The following is a 14,692-nucleotide window of genomic DNA, read 5'->3' as shown; positions in this document are numbered from 1 at the left end:
CATACTCTGCTGGTACGTTTGGTCACCGACGTCGACCGCTACATTCAGGGGGCCCCCCCCCCCCCTCTCTATTCAGCTCGGCGTTTACGTGAGTGATGCTATCTCCTGGGCTCAGCAGGCACTGTTCCTCTTCCCTTTCCAATTGACTCGGCCTCCGAGGAAGTTGTGATTCGGCCCCTCTGGGCTCCGATAAGAGATTTGGATGTGCGATTGGCGCGGCTCCGCCCTGCTAGCGCCAGGAAGCCGGACAGCGTGTGTCTGGATGCCGGGACGTGCTCAGCGGACCGTTTTGTGTTTGGTGTTAAGGTTTACATTTTTTTTCCTCACAGGGCATTCACTACGAATTACTTCAGAGAAAAAAAAGACAAATCTAATACAATCAACGTGGATTTGAGGTCCCGTTTTGACTTATTCTTTTCCTCTTGAGGCCGATTCAAGAGTCGATGTTATGATCAATCGACAATTATCAATTACAGACAGTTCCTTTCACTGGTTTAAAATCACAAGGCACACCGTCCGTGCCAGGATACCTAGGAACTGCTTGCTTGTGTATCCTTCAAACTGATCTCATTTCTCATACTTGAACCACAACAGAAAAATACATCCACGAAATAAGCATATTTCCCAAAAAAATCTCACCCTATCCCTTTCGGTGGAAGTAAACGAGAGTCAAGGCTATCTGCCCATCGGCCATATTTCTGAGCCATTCATAAGTCCAATATTTCACTCATGTTTGAGGGCTTTCACACCACTCTTACGCCTCACTAAACGCCTGTGTTGCCGTTGGGGGAGAAGAGCAGCCACTGCTCAGGGAGACGCTGGAGTGTGTCTCACAGGGCTCGAGAGGTGTGGTTGAAGATCAGAGGTATGTGTCAGCTGTCAAAACGGCGGACAATGTTTCCCTCTACCTATCGCACGGTTTCTCTGATGGTATTCCCCTGTCAGCCAAGTCAGCTCAGCGAGTTTAAAGATGTCTGTGCGTGCGTACAATACATCTTTTCTGATGAACCAGGACTTGAAGGATCTGCCCCAGCCTGACATGTGTTGAGGCTGCACACAAAACTAACTTTAATATTGAAGAATATATATATATATTTTTTAAATCCAATGCTCATCAGAAGTATTGCCGTCTTCGTCCCGCTGATGTCGGCAATGATCAGCGAAAACGTTCATATTTTGTATTATGAGTTATTAAAAAAAGGCTTTCGTCTCAGTGATATCCTGCCGTCCTGTAATAATCCTGCTGGCGTGACAGAATATATTTTGAGAGTAAATTTGGTTTAGAGATTTGCTAGAGGTAAAAAATTAGTGTGTTAAAGGGAAAGTTGTTGACGGGTGACAGATCAGGATAAACCAGGAGCCGTCAATCAGTGAGAGAGATTCCACAGTTAAATGTCCGCTGGCCTTCTGTGAGGACAGGTCATCACCCATCTCTCATATCCGGTGTCCATACGTTGTTCAGAATTCTCTGTGACATCCTTGTCCTTTTAAATCCCTGACATTTGAGAAAATGAATGTCCTCCATCACAGAAAACGTCAGATATTCATATGTCGGGAAACTGTGACGTGGTCATATTTCGGGAAAACCCAATAGGCTATGTATTAAAGTGCATACAGCAACAAGTAGCATGATATTATATTAAATAAAATACAACAACAAACATGAATGGCAACCACCCGTCCTCCAAAAAACATTGACAAAAGCAGTTTTTGTTTTTAAGTTTACACTTTGTCAACTCAAATCAGTTAACAATTACTATTAGCGTTACTTCAATTCTCCTAATTTAATTGTTTATTTTGCAAAACCTCTATGCTTAAAGTTATATTACATATTTTGATTTACAAATATATTTTATTCTGTATAAACAGGGTCCTTTTACACATATTTCTACTCACTTAAAATAATCCCAGGAGCCATCTAGAGCCCCTAGACAAACGCCAATATTCTGTACGTCTATGATCACGTTTACAATATTTAAGGTTGTGGTATTAGTTTAGGCTTAGGTATTACTTAGGTATTTCCTGTTTGATACCCTAATATGTTTGTGGGAATGGCAAGGCTGATCTCTGGCTCTTAATTTGTTTGCTCAATAATTGTTTTTGTATTTATTCATGTTCTTGTTCAGCCCCTATTTAAGTGAAACCCTTTTGTCGGCATCTTTTCATGATAACGTGCTATACAGCATTTTAGTATTCAGTATGTTCTTTTGTTATTTGTATTCTAATATACTATAATATGATTTCAGACTTTTCACAAAAATTTCCAGGCTGCACACACACACACACACACACACACACACACACACACACACACACACTGAACATGACTTGGCTCACCCTCAGCTGGCAGGTATATCTGCATGCGCTCATACATAGATACATAATCCTGCAGTATAATCACTCCTGCATGCTGTTGCCAGTCGTTGCTAACAACACTGTCTGTCCTGAGACTCCGTGCCAGTGGAAAGATGGCTTTACTGAGTTCTTATAAACACTCTCGGGTTACTGTGAAGCAAATTGGAGGAACTACAGGGTTATTTCATAAAAACAGACATGACAAAGCCCGGCACTTGTCACCGGGCAGAAAACCAGCTGTCGACAAGCCAAACTAAACCACGTGGAGGGATTTCTTTTATTATTGTATTTTCTGTAATCTTAGAGCACTTCACCTGCTGTGTTCTCCTTCCCAAAATTTGCTTTTCAGTTCACCTTGCCAATGGCTGCTAAGAATTCCACCTGACAAAAAAGTTGTTTTTACTTGTCACATTAGGTGACCGTGGCTAAGTGGAGAGCAGGGCCGCCTTTCAATCTGGTTGGCGGTTCGATCCCCGGCTCCTGCTCCACTAGTCTCATGTCAATGTGTCCTTGAGCAAGACACTTAACCCCCAAATGTCTCCCGTAGCTGCGTCTACGGTGTGTAGATAGATACTGAATTGTAAGTCGCTTTGGGTAAAAGCGTCTGCTAAAATGACTGTAATATACTTGTTGAAAGTGTCATCCCTCCCTGTGAGCACAGAATCATTCCGGCATCCGAGATGAGACTCGCTGTGGTCTGGGAAGGTTCAGTGAGTCACTAGGTTTGGGTTTGGGCGTTGTCAGAAAGGCCAAAATGACTTTGCAGGTGATTGGGCAGCCTTTTACCATGATGTCATGCAGGCTGTAGAGCAGATGACTGTCCTAAACCTGAGCGGACACCTAGCTTTGACTCTCACTGGCCTTTGCATCCAACTACGGCAGCTATGCTGGAAGAATGTCGACCTTCCACCAGATCATCCAACTGAGCTGATTTAATGAATTAATCTGAGGAATAAAATAGGCCATCGGGTTTCGCTCTACGTCACCTTCTGCTTTGGTCACTTTCTTTGTCACAGTTCAAATGCTAAATGGACTTGTGTTTGTCTACCGCCTTTCTAGTGTCATTCAGCCATTCACACAAACACGTTCATATGATGACGTCACACTGCATGGCTACATCCTGCCCATCAAAGCCGATCACGTTCACACACAGCGGGCACAGCCTTCGGTAGCAACTTGGGGCTAAATGTCTCACCCAAGGAGACATGGAGTCGGGGATGAAGACATTGATCTTCCGCTCTGCCTCTGAGACATGTGTGTGCATCATAGATCACCGTTCATAGCCGAAGGTTTGGTTATGGCGCTTACTGTTTCATTGAGTTTAGCGCAACACTAAGCATCGTTTACAAGGTTAGTAGCTCAGCAGCCAACTATATGCATCAGTGTTTCCACACCATGATTGTTTCTGTGGTTTTTGGCGTCTTTTAGTCAACTTTTAATAAAGGAAGTAAGCGTCCAGACTCGCACGGACGTACAGCGCGCCTGCACAAGCGGGAGACTGTTTATGCGGAAGTGTTTTTCGATAGTAAGGTTTTAGCGAAGATGCATGCGTTTGGGAAGTAGTGAGTGTACGACTGGATAAATGAGACTTGGATTATGCTGCACGAGTTGTGTGAGAGTTTGTAAACTGTTAATGGTTAATCGCCGCCACGATTTACTTCAATTCGTCGAGACTTTTCTCCATGTTTTGATTCTCCTGTCCACTTGGAGGCATGCGGGGAAACCAAAGTTTCCTTGAAGAGTTCAGGGTAACACGGGGAGAGTAATTGATGGACAGATGTTTATTTTGTGGGTGAAGTATTCCTTTAAAGATTTTTTTTTTTCGTACATGTACCGGACACATCCATAATTCAGCAGGTGGTTTAGCTGCAAAAGGGATTTTACAAGTTTTAGGCTAATGTGAGGCTAAGGATTAGCATTTGATTTTTTGATATACTCGGGTTTTAGCATAGCTTTTCAGCAGCTCAACATATTGATGTATTATGCTTAAAGACTTTTGAAGCTGCAGTGACCAACTCATCACTTCAGTTCACTGTTAACTGAGTTACTTATACATCTGAAAATTAGAGCCGTACTATTCTTCTTGTAGCACCAATGGAGAACGATCGCAGCTTTCCTGCTTCACACATTCACATGGTGAGGAAGTTACATGTTATGTAATGGGAGTGCAAATGTGAGGTCCACTGATGTCACTGTTGAAAGCAGAAAGACAAAAATAAAACCAAAAACTGCAGATCAGTTCACAGATTTCAGAATAAAAGCAACCATTTTCAAATAATTTACATCTGATTATCATACAGGAGTGCATTCCTACACAGACATGCATATATTGAAGTTTTTAGACTCAAATTCCTTTCCAAAGTTTGAATATTTGCACACTATTATTTGGCAGGTGATCAATTCTCTACAACGGAGCACATTTTGAAAGTAACCCACACACATTCAGAATGAGTCCTACGCCGTTTTTGCCAGAGAAAAAAGCTTTTTATTCTACTGGAGTTCAAAACTGAGCTTGTGATGTTTTCCTGCCCACGGCCTTCAAACAATAAAGAACTCTCAGAGGATGCTGGAGCGCTTCAAATTCCTTTCCTGTCCCGAGAATCAAGAGCAACCCTGTTACACTTTGACTAAAGCTGCCGATACACATTTACACAGAAATCTGTAGAAAACTCTTATGCGCCTCATAATGCGAAGTCTTCGATTAATTCAACAAACAACCAGAAGAGACTTTTAGAAGTAGCCCAGGAGCCAAAGTCTGTCTTATTAGGGCTGAATCAGATCCTCATTAAATACCACTCTTGAAGCTAATTAACCAATCATCTCCTTAATGAATGTCATCAAGCATCAATTGTCAATTGTCATCTAAAAGAAAGCAGGCAGAAGTGAGTGGCTAAGATTCTCATTATCTCCCCGTCTGTCATATGAGCTGCAACTGAACACATACTCACTTGTGATCAACATGCTTCTTCTTGGATGGAGGGAAGTTTAACAAACTTCCATGTTACCCCTGAGAATGGACGTAGAGTCAGACACGTAAAGATGTTTAAAGAATTAAGTCCAGAGGGAAAAATAATATGTCCAACATTGTAATAAAGCAGTAAATTCCAGTAGTACTGGTCCTGTTGGGCATCATGTTAATGAAGTCATTGTTGAAGATTTCCCCTACCACTCCCCTTCCTCTGGCCCGGACCGGACCATCTGAATGCCAGGGGAGAGGAGGGGGGGGGGAGTCCTAAAAATAACCAGAGGTATACACTTCAGACGCATGAGGTTCAGACACACAAACTGATATCGCTTTGATTTTCTGTGACTGTATAGAAGTGGAGGAAGGATCGGAGAGTCAAATTAGGGAGATAAAATCTGTACATGGGGAATGTTGCTGACCCTCCCTGGAAGGAAATGAAGGATCCCAGAGTGAGCTTTCTGCCCACTTGGTACAGGACTGACCGCAGAATTTCCACAGGACAGGAGTTGGCTTTGAGGCTGGCAATTTATACTATCATTGAAAATAGGCAATTCAGAGGAGTGAGAAGTTCCACTTCGCCTCAAATGAGGTCTGTAGTGAAACTCGTGTTAGAAATCAATATTCACCTTTCTCGGGCCCTGCATCGCAACCCTCAGATGATGAAATTACAAAAATACAGTAGCGTGGAAATAAACAAGGTTTTCTCCTTTTCAAAGATTGAAGATTTTTCCTCCGGTTCTGATCCCTGACCTGCTCATAGCAGTTAGCGTTGGCGGGGGGGGGGGGGGGCTTTAAGAAAAAGCTACTTCAGACGAAATGAAATACAGACGATGAGGAGAAAAGTCCTTGCCATGCCCTAATAGCCTGTAGTTCTTCAAGGTTTCATCTTGGCTCAGTCCACGGTATACCATTAGCGTTAATGGCCTTCCATTTAACACGTAGGTGTTTGATTATGGGATTTTAAATGTGAATAACTCCCTCAGAGGAGAAGAGAGGAGAGCGGTTTGCATGATTCGCTACATTAATTCACAAGTGCAGGGGGGAGAAAGTGGGAGTAGGTAAACAACTAATGGACTTTTTCACAGTCTGTTGAGAGTCATGCAGCAAGAGGAGGAAGAGCAGAAAGAGAGAGAAAAAAAACCAAACAGGAAACGTGTTTTCTACTCTTTGGCATCATTTCTGAGAAGATTTCAGAGCCCTGAGAAGTTAGTTTGTAGGTTGAAAAAGATCTGAAAACATCTGGATGTGAGTAATATAGCATATTCAGAGGTTCTAGACAGACACGTTTAAAAACTGGAGTGGCACATGCCAGTATAGAGGCGGAACATTTCTCACTTTATACTGCAACAGTGTTAGGATAACATTGTTGGCCGGGCCAGGGACCATCAAACCACCCCAACTCTAACTGGTTAATTATATGATGTGCATGTGTGTGAGGACAACACTGCCTCAGAGAGGACAGCTGCCATGTCCTGCCTTACAATTGTTTTTTTTTTTTCAAGCCATTAAATAACTTACCACCAATCGCATTTGTATTCCAACCTATTTTACCGCACTTTTGAGTTATTCATGTATTTATTCATTTGCAAGCTCATATCAAAGTCACAGAGGGGAAAGAGAGGCCTGCAGTCTCTGGAGGCTGACAAGATGTTGACTAGAAATCAGGATTAAAGCAGAGCTCAGGGCCTGACCTCTGGCTCTGCTAACAGAAAGCCTCTCTCTCGACCGCATGCCATACCATGCTGTGTGTAAAGGTTACACAAGACTGCGTTTCCTTCTCTCAAGCAAGAGCCTCACAGGCGTCAGAGGTGGAAGAATCCAACAATACTCCCAGCGGATGGGAGTTTTTGTGTGTGTGTGTGTGTGTGTGTGTGTGTGTGTGTGTGCAGTGTTTATATGTGGTACGTGCATGTGTGTGTACATATGTGTGTGTGTGTGTGTGTGTGTTTGTGTTTGAGGGAGGCAGTTACAGTATGCAAGGATGTGTTGTGTTTACTCTCACAAGCTTAGCCTTGTGTGTGTGTGTGCTCTGGGGTGTGTACGTGTTTGAGTTAACTTTGTGCTTTTGAATGTGTGTGTGTGTGTGTGTGTGTGTGTGTGTGCGTGTGCGTGTGTGCAGTCCAATCTGAATCCAGCCTCTGAGGCTTCGAGGCTGGTATTTCCGATGTAGCAGGACAGGAAGCGGCCTGCTCTCTTGAACTGTGTCCCTCCTTTTGAAAACTGCAGCACACACACTCTACAGGACCTATTACGTCATCAGTGTGTGTGTGTGTGTGTGTGTGTGTGTGTGTGTGTGTGAGAGGGACAGTTAATGTGTATATTTACTGTACGCACGTAGAGTACAGTCTGGGAAATATTTAACCATAAAAACAAGTAAAACAATTAGTCAATTAATCATTTCAAGCCATTTATTACGTAAAAACACATCGTTTGGTTCCAGCTTCTCAAATGTGATTTAATTTGCTGAAAAAAATGAATGGAATTCACATGTCAACGTCCGCACGCCACAGCACAGAACCCTGATGTCCTAACCAACTACATTATTACGGATACCACTTTGACAATGCATACAATGTATCATCAAAACGACCGCCTTCCTCCGTTTAGCCTCGCAAGAATTAACCAGAAGAGAGACACAACTCGACATAAAAGACTGAGGACACCGCAGTGGGTGCAATCAGGCTACAGAAAGTAAATAGACCCAGAGGGCACCGGTCTTGTGAGCGTGTTTAATTTGGCTCACATAGTGTGTTCGCCCCGGTGATTAAATAAGGCAGATGCAACTTTTTGTATTTTTTTTTTGTATTTATTTATCTTTGCCAACGTAAAAATAAAGCAAACCTTTAAACCAATTAAATTGAATTGTTATACTGTTGACAGTCGGTGTGAATTTAAAACAAGAGGGATATCCGTGAAGCCGTGTGCTTTTTTTTTTTTTTTTTTTTTTTTAATTTTTTAGCAATCCCACCTGAAGTCTATGTCAGCACAGACAGCACCAGATTTATTCACAACAGTGTGGTGAAAAGCTGGCTCTTTCAGTCAAGCAGACTGGTGTTGAAATGTACATCTCCACGAATTATGTGGCTGCCAGCGTGACACACGACTGCACTACGGTTTTGAATCAAATCACGGTATTTTGTCACCGCAAACAAGAATAATATGTGACTTAATTTACACATCATAACAAATCCCCTTCTGTCTCTCTGTGTAATTCAACAAACAGCATGAACGTTACAGTCATCACTCCCAAAATACATCACGACCGCAGCTTCCTCACAGGAATGAATGTCTTGATTAAATGCCTTAATCCTGGGGTTGTTTTTTTTTTCCTCTGTGGAAGTAAACATTCACTGCTGCAGATGATTCATGGTCTTCACAATCAATTAACTGGGGGTCTGATTAGAGCTGCTCTTTATTAGCACTTATAATGATCTGAGAGTGTGAAGTAATGGGTCGTCTGCACATAGTTCATTTGGAGAGTGTCCTGAGTAAACCCCCTAAAACCAACGGTTGGACACTCTGGCAGGAGCAGGCTTTTTGGGCCCTTATTTTCTTCCGCTCTTCGTTTTGGTCGATGACCTTTATCTGGACTCAGAAGAGTATGTGGATTTGTGTGGGGATACGATTTTTTGTGTCCCTCCAGTTTGATTCTTTGTCAATGCAAGAAAAAGGTTTTCTGACACCTTCGAGGTAATATTACAAAACACTGGGATGCCTTCCTGCGATACGAAACCCAACATGCTGTTTATTCAAGTGCATAATTGCCCAAAAGGGTGACGGACAAACTCCCTTCATCTCTCTACAACTGTAAAACAAAATAGGTCTGTGGTTGAGATATTCAGCATATGTGGGGAAAGTGATCTAATGACGAGCCTTGAATTTGACATACGGGTTAAAAACAGAAATCTCCAAAGTTGTTTTCAAGGTAGAAACAACATCTGTAAGGAGTAAGAAAAGAAGAGCAACATGTTGTTTTGGCTGGTCAGGCCATTGCAAGTGAATTCAGTTCATTTTTTTTTTCCTTTACAAAGAGGAGATATCTTTCAAACTGCTTCAAAAGAAGAGGTTAAAGCTGCTGTTACGGCATCTGGTCTCTTTGTTTCTTGATAGAACCTGTGAGTGAATGCTCCTCTTTCACTGCCAACGTGATCATCATCCATTTTCCTTTTTTTGTAAACGCAACACATTTTGAGAATGACCTATAGGTCACTTCAACATCTGCACATCTCAAAAGCTCCGCTGCGTGATGCTGTTGATATCCACGCTCAATGACACGACTCCCTGTATTGTGAGAAAAAGGTTTTCAGCTGAGCAGCGGTGTGGAAGCTCTATTCAGCTTTCATCCACATACACAGCAACGCGTCGGTCCACACAACTCAACGGAGAGTCAAATAACCCAGCGAGTGAGGAAAGTTAGTCTACTCAGAGGTAGGTGTGTCAAACCTTATATTCTGTCATGGTAGCACGTGTCTGTCTGCGCTCTCTAGGGTAAAACCCATTGCTCCAGTGATATTATGCTGAAGCAATACATGGGATTTTATTAACGCAAGCCGAGGCTTATCTCGTCAACGTTAAGGCCACTCACGCAACCACTAACTAACCAACTAAACAACCACAGAATCCAGCACACTTGCCCCTCTCTTTCTCTCTCGAACCCGTCAGTCACAGCATGTTGAGCCGCTATTGTCAACAGAGTCTAAACATGATGTCAAAGTAAGAAGGAAAAAAAATCCTCTGCTTTTCAAGTTGTTGGGTTTTCTAATTTAGGCAACATTTGCATTGTGGGTCATTTGCACCAATTGCCGCTCAGAACCAACCGGGTATTCAATGCAAGACAAAAGGTTTGCACTTTGCTCTTACTACACTAGTAAGCTTTTAAAGGACACATTTTTTTAAAAAGATTTTTCCAGAGACGCACCAACGTTTTGCTGTTGAGGCTTTCAGGGGCTCAAACGCGCCCCCCCCCCCGCCCTTGCATATCAAATTAGGCTTTCAAAATTTGGAGAAAAAAATGGGAGAAAGTTGGTGTGAAGTTTAAAGCACTAACTGGTTCACTTAAGTGATAGATGAGTGCCGTTTGCTTCAAAATGCCCATTCAGCTCCATCTCCAATGTTGTTGATATAACAAGCAGAAATCTGTCTGTTTGGGGATTTACTTGATGGATTGCTTTCTACTTGCCATCTTGTTATCTTCCTTCCAAAGTTCATCCTTATTTCCATGCCAAAACCTGCATATTAGCATACTGTCAGCTATCTTTTCTTTTTGATGAATAGCCAGCTGCAGGAGAGAGTGTTCAAGGACTGGGCAGATGCAAATGGCTGCAACTGTTTGTAAGCGAATCTGTGACCGAAAGCACGGCGCTCAGGAAATTTCCTCAGATAATTTAAGATTAAAAGGAAATTAAGTGAACGGAACATAATTTAATGTGGTAAAGATAAAATGGTCAATACAGCAATGGTGATTTTAAAAAAAATTGCTATATGCTGCTTTTAAAAGTCTAGAGCTGCACATAACGGTGTAATATTCCGGTGGCCACATACTTTTTGCCATGGTGTAGTCATTAAAATAGATATGAAGATTAAATATAAGAAATATGGAATGAGCTAAATACAAAGCGATTTATTAAAGTATGATTCGAATCTAAGCAGCCTTTCGGCATCTAGCGCAGAGTTTCGACAGGCGCCTTATCCTGCTGAGTCACAGGGACGCCCCTCAGCCGACCCTTCCAACTGTACTTGTTGACACCAAACTATAAATAAAGCGTTCTCTGTTGTTTTGTTCTGGGCAGTGGATGGAAACCCGGGGACATTGCCAAGGGTCAGCAGAGCCCCTGGCACCGTGTTCAGAGACGCTATTACCAGGCTTTCAGCCCGATCATTGTTCCAAAATTCCTCTAAACACGAAGTGTGACAGTTGGCCTGTACTGGTGTAGTGACATCCTCCTCCGAGGCCAAGTGTGGACACTGATGAGGCAACGAAGCTACACCTGGAGCCACTGCGGCTCATTGGTGTTCTCAAAAACCGAACATTTTGAGATCAATTTGGATTCATTTACATTATTAGTGACACATATTGTCAATGCTATTTGTTGTATCTATGCTATCATTAGAAATGTTGACAGCTGTGTGATGACAGCTATGGCTGCTTACTAGTAAGCGTTACCAATAAAAGTATCCATACTGAAGGATGTAGCTTCGCTCAGGTAATATATTCCATTATTGATGTAGTCTGCTAACTTTTCAGTAATGTTGACGTACTGAAGTTTGTTATTCAGGTCACTGTCAAAGGTCTGTGTGTTCCTGTCAGGAAATCCTACACCAACACCAGCTTCACCACCTTCACTGCCCAGAGTCCATCAACACCTTCAACTATGTCCAACAACGGGTCTTAAAACTTCAATGCCACTGCCTGACATTGTCGTCCAATGGGGTTCACCTCAAACACTTAGGTTTCTGACCAATCTACTACGTTTTTGGAGTTTAAAACCCGACACAGCCTACAACTCTGGCCACTGACTGCAGACGTGTGGATCTAAGCGGTCCGGAAAAGGTCTAAATCACCCCTAAAAATCTGCATTTAAGCTCTGTGGTGTTTTAAACAAAATGCTGAAACATCGCTATTAGCACTAAACACAACTGCACAGTTGCAGGTTTTACAGGTATTTGATCATAAACCAAAGGACCTGATGGTGGCTCAATAGGAAAAGCTAAAGGATCACCAAAGTTATAACAACTAATCTAGAGGAAGACATGTTTGTACCAAATTTCATGATTATCAATCCAATAGTCGGCGAGATATTTCATTTAAAGCACAAATGTCAACCTCAAGGTGGGGCTAAAGAAAAAGTCAAAAGGATTACCAAAGTCTATAGGATTCATCTTTTTGGGAATCATTAACAAATTTCCAAAAGTTAACACTTACTGGCATTGAGCTGGTTGTTCAGTGTTTCCACAGAATGGAAAACCCCACCATCATTAAATCAGCAGTGCCAGGATGGCTGACCTCTGGGATTTCCTCGCTCTCCGCTGAGTGTGTCCAATAGATTGTGTATTTATAATGTTTGCGAATGTGTGTCATACCGACACTCATTTCTCCTCAAGTCATTACCCGAGAAGGAAATGACCATCAAATTAACAGTAAAAGCCTGTCTGGGTGTCTCATTTCCATTCATGGTAACGGAATGTTTCCTGAAGATGTGATGAGAGAATATCAAATATGAAGAAGACTCATGTGGAACTATTTATGCTGCAGTCTTGGCCAGGGCTCCCTCGAAAACAGAGGACTTTAAACCAGAAGACTGCTGTTTGTGTGCTGTGTGAGACAAAATTACTGTGAATTACGTAAATAAACAACATAAAAATGTATTTTATGACATCCCATGATGTTTTATTAAACCTAACAAAGTAGTTTTGTTTTGTTGCATTTTTGTTGTAATTTACAATGCTAACCACATGTTTAAAACGGACCGTAATCTGAGAGAAAATATGCTTCTCTCGAAAACGTATTTGCACAGACTTTTTGAAGGTCTTCAGGGAAGAAGGGGAACCTCTTCTACGAGGGTTCATTTTACGCCCAAATGTCAAATCAGAGTGGCTTTGTGGGCCAACCAGAAGGGCAGTTGGGATGACCGTGGATAAGTGGAGAGCAGGGCCGTCTTTCAATCAGAGGGTTGGCAGTTCGATCCCCGGCTCCTGTCTCATGTCAATGTGTCCTTGAGCAAGACACTTAACCCCAAAATTGCTCCCATAGCTGCGGCTACGGTGTGTTGATAGATACTGAATTGTAAGTCGCTTTGGATAAAAGCGTCTGCTAAATGACTGTAATGTAAAAGAACTGCGGAGTTGAGTGATAAGTCTGTATACATTCATCACTGTTCATATAAAAATGTGCAGCTTTAAATTGCAGTTTCAAGTCCTGAATTTGTTTTGCTATGTTGTGACGCACCCCTTCCATTTGATCACGTGTCTTTACCGTCATTTTTGGATTTTTTCTTTTTTAAAAAGCTCCCTTTCATCAAAACATCAAAACTGTACCAAGAAAAAACGTGATGAACTCGGGCGAGGAGAGGCGCTCTGTTAACCTTCGTGTCACAGTGTGGACATCAAGACAATGCAAAACACTCTCATGACGCGTTTCTTTCAGCCCGTATTCTCAGAGGCCTGCCGTGACAACGCCAGCGTCCTCACCTCAGAGCTTCCGTCACTGCAGTGTGACTGCAGCACTCGGGATAATACAACCTTTTAGAAACACGCCGTTCTGATCGCTCTGTCTCGTTCGCCTGCACAGGAAAGCCTTCCGTGATTAACCGACCCTTTCCTGAGTGAAAGCCTCGCCGCCTATTACACTACCCAACTGTTTGTGTCTGAAGTAACGTGACCTTCTGCTCGCCTGTCCGCGCTACACCGTGCATCTGATTACCTGTCCGTCTGTCTGTCTGTCTGTCTGTCTGTCTCCCTGCCTGTTGACTTTCTTAAGTCAACCTCATTCTGCTTTGCTTTAAAAAACAGGAGCAATAAGTACGATTTTGCTGCAGCACAATATCCCCATCTGCAGAGGGCTGATAGGGTTTGCAGATCAATACCAGCGACTAAACAAATACTTCATCAACTGCTGGGGAAAAACTCACTCTGTATCAGAGGAAACACTCGCTGTCTAGACAATAAATTACTTAATACTAACTCGAGAAAAGCCAATTGACTGCGAGAGCAAAGAGGTCTTAAATAAAAGGCGTAATAAGATTTGTTTTCTTTGGGGTGTTATTTGCTTATAAATAATATTGGAAAAATAAAATACATACAAAATCATTTACATGATTATTTTAAAAGCAGTTGGCGGGTAGTTTACAGTGTTAATTCCAGTATTATCATTTTTGACATATTTTAAATTTGACTATTTTTTTTAGCAGAGTGAGTGATTTATGTTTGGATTTAAATTTGACATATTTAGCTTAACAGATTTAAGTTAAATAAAAATATAGACAATAAAAAAAATATTTAATATTTTGGACATTCTTGGGATGTAATGGAGACCTTGGAAATACAACATTAATATTTCTAACAGTCTTGATTCTCAAGTCAGCTCCGTCTCAGCCATTAATTTCTATGAGTTACCTAAAAAGCAGAAGATGAACAGATGTTGGATTCTGGCTGTTTGAACATTTACTACTGTACTGGATATAACTACTTCATCTCATAATGTGTATAGCTAGGGAACCAGAATATGGCGTTACATAATAAGAGCCATACTTCAAAAACCTGAACCTAACCAGGATACTTGAGTGCATGTAAACACACTCCTACAGACAGAAGTATTGACAGTAGTACAGTAAGTACAGCAGTTGGGATGTACTAATCGAAGCAAATGTGATACAA

The 14,692-nt window shown here is 42.0% G+C and overlaps 1 protein-coding gene across 3 annotated transcripts in view; it reads right to left on the bottom strand.

The window, feature by feature from the left end:
* si:dkeyp-23e4.3 (rho GTPase-activating protein 7) overlaps window positions 1-5,559 on the bottom strand; it is a 52,381-nt gene extending 46,822 nt beyond the window's left edge. For 2 of the 3 annotated variants that reach the window (XM_068716630.1, XM_068716631.1), the window contains exon 1: window positions 5,304-5,558. In XM_068716630.1, coding sequence (XP_068572731.1) covers window positions 5,304-5,316 — 13 coding nt within the window. In that variant the 5' untranslated portion in view covers window positions 5,317-5,558. Of the gene's footprint in view, window positions 1-5,303 lie in introns of all 3 variants that reach the window. The other variant, XM_068716632.1, reaches the window with a different exon arrangement.
* Between the last annotated feature and the right edge of the window lie 9,133 nt (window positions 5,560-14,692).

The sequence above is a fragment of the Cebidichthys violaceus genome, unplaced genomic scaffold (assembly GCF_023349555.1).
Source record: "Cebidichthys violaceus isolate CVI_PGR_0920_01 unplaced genomic scaffold, fCebVio1.0.p SCAF_20, whole genome shotgun sequence".
Lineage (NCBI taxonomy): Eukaryota > Metazoa > Chordata > Actinopteri > Perciformes > Stichaeidae > Cebidichthys > Cebidichthys violaceus.
This window is presented reverse-complemented; position numbering and strand designations above follow the sequence as displayed.